At 39.2% G+C, this 6,428-nt stretch overlaps 1 protein-coding gene across 1 annotated transcript in view; it reads left to right on the plus strand.

The window, feature by feature from the left end:
• The window catches only part of ORC2 (origin recognition complex, subunit 2), a 61,831-nt gene that overhangs the window by 48,792 nt on the left and 6,611 nt on the right, over positions 1–6,428 (plus strand). Inside the window, exons 13-14 of the mRNA XM_011950012.1 lie at positions 2,460–2,612; positions 3,206–3,377. Of these exons, the coding sequence (XP_011805402.1) occupies positions 2,460–2,612; positions 3,206–3,377 (325 nt within the window). The remainder of the gene's footprint in view (positions 1–2,459; positions 2,613–3,205; positions 3,378–6,428) is intronic.

Consider the following 6,428-nt stretch of genomic DNA (forward strand, 5'->3'; position numbering starts at 1 on the left):
CCCAGCTACTTGGGAGGCTGAGGCAGGAGAATTGCTTGAGCCTGGGAGGCAGAGGTTGCAGTGAGCCAAGATCATACCACTGCACTCCAGCCTGGGCAATAGAGTGAGACTCTATCTAAAAATAAATAAATAAAACATTATTTCTTTATTCTGTGTATATATCATTAAATTGGGATAATTTTATATACTAAGATCTCTGATTCTTTTGGTGTGAATGTTTTGGTTATGTGAGTATGTCAGAAAATTGGAAATAGTATTATATAGTCTCTGATAGTTAATTGCCATTTAATAATGACTAAATTAAGAATTAAGAGAAGTACTTGAGAATGCCTAACTGCTTTGATGGATAATTTTATTGATAATATCAGTAATCCTAGCTCTGTTTCCATAGTACTTTTATCTTGTCAATATTCTAGCATGTTCTTTAGTTTTATCTTCATTTTGTTTCCAACCTGAAAAGCTTTCTGTCCCAAATTTCCTTTCACACTTCTACACCCATTTTATCCACAGTTCTTGATAGAAATGGACAGTATACTTTTTTGTTTTTGGTTTTTTTTTAACACAGTCTTGCTCTCTCACCCAGGCTGGGATCCAGTGGCACAAACACATTTCACTACATCCTAAACCTCCTGGGCCCAAGTGATCCTCCCAACTCAGCCTCCCCATTAGCTGGGACTACAGGCACACACCATCTGCCTGGCTATTGTTAAAATTTTTTGTAGAGATGGAGTCTCACTGTGTTGCCCAGGCTGGTCTCAAACTCCTAGGCCTCAAGGGATCCGCCTGTCTGGGCCTTCCAAAGTGCTGGGATTAACAGACATGAGCCCAGCCAGACAATATACATGTTTATACCAACTGTACACATTTGAAAACAGGTAGAGCTGATTCTCATTATTCACAAATTCTATAATAACAAATTTACCTGCTTGCTAACATTTATTTATAATCCCAAAATCAATACTCTTGGCACTTTTGCAAAGTGAAACATACACAGAGTGGCAAAAAGTTTGCATTGCCCAATGTACACATTCTAAGCAGAGGTCAAACAAGGCAATGCTTTGCCTTCTTGTTTCAGCTCTCATACTATAAACAAGCGTCCTTTTCGCAGTCCATTCAGTGCTACATTTTTCACATTTTTCTGCTTTTGTGTCGGTGATTTGGCTGTTTAAAATGGCCCCCAAGCATAGTGTTAGAATGCTATCTAGTGTTCCCAAGCACAAGAAGGCTGTGATGTGCCTTGGGGAAAAAATGCCTGTGTATATAAACTTCCTTCAGTTATGAGTTATAGTGTTCTTGACTGTGGGTTCCATGTTAATGGATCAACAGTGTACATTAAAAATAAAGTTGCCCTTAAAAGCCAGGCGCGGTGGCTCACACCTGTAATCCCAGCACTTTGGGAGGCCGAGGCAGGTGGATCACTTAAGGTTAGGAGTTTGAGAGCAGCCTGGGCAACATGGCAAAACCCTGTCTGAACAAAAAATACAAAAAATTAGTCGGTCCTGGTGGTGCGCATCTGTAATCCCAGCTAGTCAGGAGGCTGAGGTAGGAGAATCGCTTGAACCTGGGAGTTGAGTTGGAGGTTGCAGTGAGCCAAGATCACACCACTACACTCCAGCCTGGGCAACAGAGCGAGCCTCTGTCTCCAAAAAAAATAAATAAATAAAAATAAAACTGCCTTTAAACATGTAACCCCAGCACTTTGGGAGGCCGAAGCGGGCAGATCACTTGAGCTCACGAGTTTCAGACCAGCCTGGGCAACATGGTGAAACCTCATCTCAACAAAAAATATAAAAATCAGCTAGGTGTGGTGGTACACACCTATAGTCCCAGCTACTCAGGAGGCTGAGGTGGAGGATAGCTTGAGCCCTGGAATGTCGAGGTTGCAGTGAGTTGAGATCACGCCACTGCACTCTAGCCTGGACAGGAGAGCCAGAACTTGTCTCAAAAAACACACACAAAAAAGCTGCTTTCTGTAGGGCCTGACTTCAGTGCTAATCATGTCTTGTCTATTTTATGAGTAAATGACATTTCTTCTCAAATAAATTACATACCCCTAAGCAATCATTATTTTATCCTATACTACTTTAGTATATTTTTTAATACCTAGGCGTTGTGTGTGGTAGAGGAAATAATCACTGAAATGTCACTAAAAATAACAATTGCGGCTGGACATGGTGGCTCACGTCTGTGATCCTAGCACTTTGGGAAGCCAAGTTGAGTCCAGGAGTTCAAGACCAACCTGGGCAACTTAGTGAGATCCCCGTCTCTACCAAAAAAACAATTAGCCAGGCGTGGTGGTGTGCGCCTGTAGTTCCAGGCACTCGGGAGGCTAAGGTGGGAGGATTGCTTGAGCCCAGGAGTTGGAGGCTGCAGTGAGATATGATTGTACCACTGCACTCTAGCCTAGGCAACAGAGTAAGACCCTCTAAAAATAATAATAATAATTGGATTTCTTTTCTTTTTAGATTCTTCTTTAGAACTCTTCCTTCTCATCCACAATTTGGATAGCCAGATGTTGAGAGGAGAGAAGAGCCAGCAAATCATTGGTCAGTTGTCATCTTTGCATAACATTTACCTTATAGCATCCATTGACCACCTCAACGCTCCTCTCAGTAAGTTAAGTGTTGCTATTTTTCCTTCTAGAGATATCAGTCTTACAAAACATAGTATTAATGTAAATCAGAAAATTTTTACTGTTTTTAGAATGCTTTTCCCCCTTTTACATGTTTAAAAACACAGGTTGCCAAAAACGTGTTCTCAATCTAATTTAGAACATACTTTTTGGAAATAAAAATTCAGATACTAAATAAGGATGTTTTAGTCTAAAGTTAAATGGAGAGAAAAGACCCAACTATTATTTTGGTCTCCTTCTCTTCTTGTAATATTGCAGCATTTATTTTATGAACTTAATGTATAGACTTTCTGATAACCCTGTAGAAGAAAATGTTAAAACATTACTAATTTTTTAAAAAGAATGCATTGGTAATGCTTTTAATTTATGCTTAATATAAAAATAAAGGTTCAGATGTTGGTTGAAAATGAAATTAGATTGTGAGTTACTGATTTAGATATGGAAGTGGCAAAAATGAAAAACTTTGGGATTCATTTTTATTTAATCCTTTCTCATTCTTTTGTAAAGTGGAATCTAGTAACATGACAATATGAAAATAATTTGTAATTTTTGTTTTCTTTGATCATGTGCTAGTGTGGGATCATGCAAAGCAGAGTCTTTTTAACTGGCTCTGGTATGAAACTACTACATATAGTCCTTATACTGAAGAAACCTCCTATGAGAACTCTCTTCTGGTAAAGCAGTCTGGATCCCTGCCACTTAACTCCCTTACTCATGTCTTACGAAGCCTTACCCCTAATGCAAGGTAAGGATGAAAACCATATTTCTTTTTTAAAAACTATACATTTTAAGATATGTACTACTAGGTTTTAATAGTGATACTGAAGTCCCTAGTTAGTTTGAAGGGATGAAGAGAAATTATAGTAATAATAATTACCAGTACTGGATTATAGGGTAGGCAGATAAGTCAACAGCAGTCTATCAAATTGCTCAGTAATAAAGCGAGAGTACCAACTTTTTATTTCTTAATATATTTTGATATTTCTGAATATGAGCACCTGAGTGGTCATAATGGAGAAAAAGCAGACTTTTCATGACTTTTACTTAAATTTTATGGTTATTTTTCATTACATATTGAACATTCTGATCCAGACACTGAGTACTTTATATGCAATACCTCATTTGATCCTAAGGTGGACAGTCAGTAGCACAAAGACTTTGATCCAGATATGTCAGCTCCAAAACATCACTGTATGATGTCTCCAGTCAAGCCCTTACAGCAGCCTAACCAAGAGGCATATCTGAATAAATAAATGCAAGCTGATTATAGCATAAGCCAGCAAAAAATAAATTGCATAATTAGCTGGACTTAGTGGCCCATGCCTGTAATACCAGCACTTTGGGAGGCCAAGGCAGGCAAGTCACTTGAGGTCGGGAGTTCGACCTCAACTGGCTGACATGGTGAAACCCCATCTCTACCAAAAATATAAAAATTAGCTAGGTGTGGTGGCACACACCTGTAGTCCCAGCTACTCAAGAGACTGAGGCCGGAGAATTGCTTGAACCCAGGAGACAGAGGTGGCAGTGAGCTGAGATTGCACCACTGCACTCCAGCCTGGGCGACAGAGTGAGACTCTGTCTCAAAAAAATAATAAAGAAAGAAATTGCATAATTAGCCTGTTGAAAGAAGCTTTTAGTAACAAACTTTACCCACTGACAAAAGCATAAAATTATAGAATTATATTTAACAAGATGAAGTGTTGAAAAATAACAAACCTTGCTGAGAATAGATAATTAAGAGCTGGATAGACGAAAAGAAATATTGTGTTCTTGGGTGGGTAGATTAAATATTATAAGAGTAGCAATTCTTTCTATGTTAGAAATGTGTTAGACTTACCAGGCACAGTGGCTCAAGCCTGTAATCCCAACACTATGGGAGGCTAAGGCAGGAGGATTGCTCCAGCTGGGAGCCTGAGACCAGCCTGGGCAACATAGGGACACTCCATCTCCACAAAAAGTTTTAAAAATTAATTGAGTGTGGTGGTGTACACCCATAATCTCAGCTGGGGAGGCTGAAGGGAGCCAAGATCACGCCTTTGCACTCTAGCCTGGGTGACAGAGCAAGACCCTGTCTCCAAAAAATAGGTATTTGATCTATAAATTAATCAAAATGTAAATGAATTTTTTAATTTTAAATTTGAAAGAAAATTTGGTTTCCTAAAGAATAAACAGTCGGCTGGGTGTGGTAGCTCACACCTGTAATCCCAGCACTTTGGGAGGCCGAAGCGGGTGGATCACTTGAAGTCAAGAACTTGAGACCAGCCTTGTCAACATGGTGAAACCCTGCCTCTACTAAAAACACAAAAATTAGCCAGACTTAGTGGCGCACACCTGTTATCCCAGCTACTTGGGAGACTGAAGCAGGAGAATCGCTTAAACCCAGGAGGCAGAGGTTGCGGTGAGCCAAGATGGCACCACTGCACTCCAGCCTGGGTGACAGAGTGAGCCTCTGTCTTGAAAAAAAAAAAAAAAAAGAAAGAAAAAAAAAAAGAAGAAACAAGCAAGTCTAGCAGAGACAATTTCTTTTTTTGTTTTTAAAGAGCAACCAAGGGACACTTGTGGTCAAGATGGCATAATACTTTTCACTCTTTCCTTTCATCCCCTCTGGTTCCAAACACACAGCATAATAGACAAAATTTAAAAATAAATACCCTGGCTCAAAATAGAAACATCTCAATGCAACAGAATGATAAATCAGTGAGCAGAGTTGAAGCCACAGCACAGCTGCATTCTAGGTTTAGAAGCGGCATTGGCAGCCAGGATTTTGACTTATATGGGATGATAGTAGTGTGATGATATATATTGCCCAAACCAGATATTTTCGTTTAGGACAAATGCTGAACTGAACAGATGTTTGGTGTAGAAATAAAACCATATAAAACATATAGTATTCAAATGTATATATCAATATGAATAAAAGTTTTAAATGTGCATGGAAATGAAAAATACCTAATTCAGAATAATTAGGTATTTTTAGGTACTAAAAATAATAAAAAAAATTAGGTACTAACCCTGGAGAAGAATAAAGAGGAATAGATAGAGGATGGTGTACACAGGGACTCTGGGGATATCTTTTTTTTTAAACCCCCCCCAGCAATTTATTTTTCTTTACCTGTGTGTTTGTGGTGGGGGGATTAACTTTTTGTTGTGAGATGATTATAAATTCAGAAGAAGCTACAAAAATACATGCCAGGAAGTCTCATGTACCCTCCTCCCAAAGCACCAACTTCCACCAACCACGACCATCTCATATAACCACAGTACAGTATCAGAACCAAATTGACATTGTTATAATCCCATCCATCAAGCTTATTTGGATTTCACTATTATACATGCTACACTTGTGTGTGTGTGTGTGTGTAAATTTCTGTGCAGTTTTGTTACCTGTAGCCTTGTATAACTACCTCCATGTATATACTCAGCTGTACCATCACCACAAGACTCAAATGTTGACCCTCAAATGCTAATTTTAATGAATGTTGTTACTCTATAAAGCTGATTTGAACACTGAAGATAAGATTAGCATTGAACTCAGCCGGGCATAGTGGCTCACCCCATAATTTTACTACTTTGGGAGCCTGAGGAGGGAAGATTGCATGAGGCCAGGAGTTTGAGACGAACCTAGGCAACATAGTGAGACCCCATCTCTACAAAAAATAAAAATAAAGCCTTGCATTAATATTGAAATATGCAGGCTGGGTGCGGTGGCTCATGCTTGTAATCTCAGCACTTTGAGAGGCCGAAGCAGGCAGATCATTTGAGGTCAGGAGTTCAAGACCAGCCTGGCCAACATGGT

Source organism: Colobus angolensis, unplaced genomic scaffold, assembly GCF_000951035.1.
Source record: "Colobus angolensis palliatus isolate OR3802 unplaced genomic scaffold, Cang.pa_1.0 Scaffold30, whole genome shotgun sequence".
Lineage (NCBI taxonomy): Eukaryota > Metazoa > Chordata > Mammalia > Primates > Cercopithecidae > Colobus > Colobus angolensis.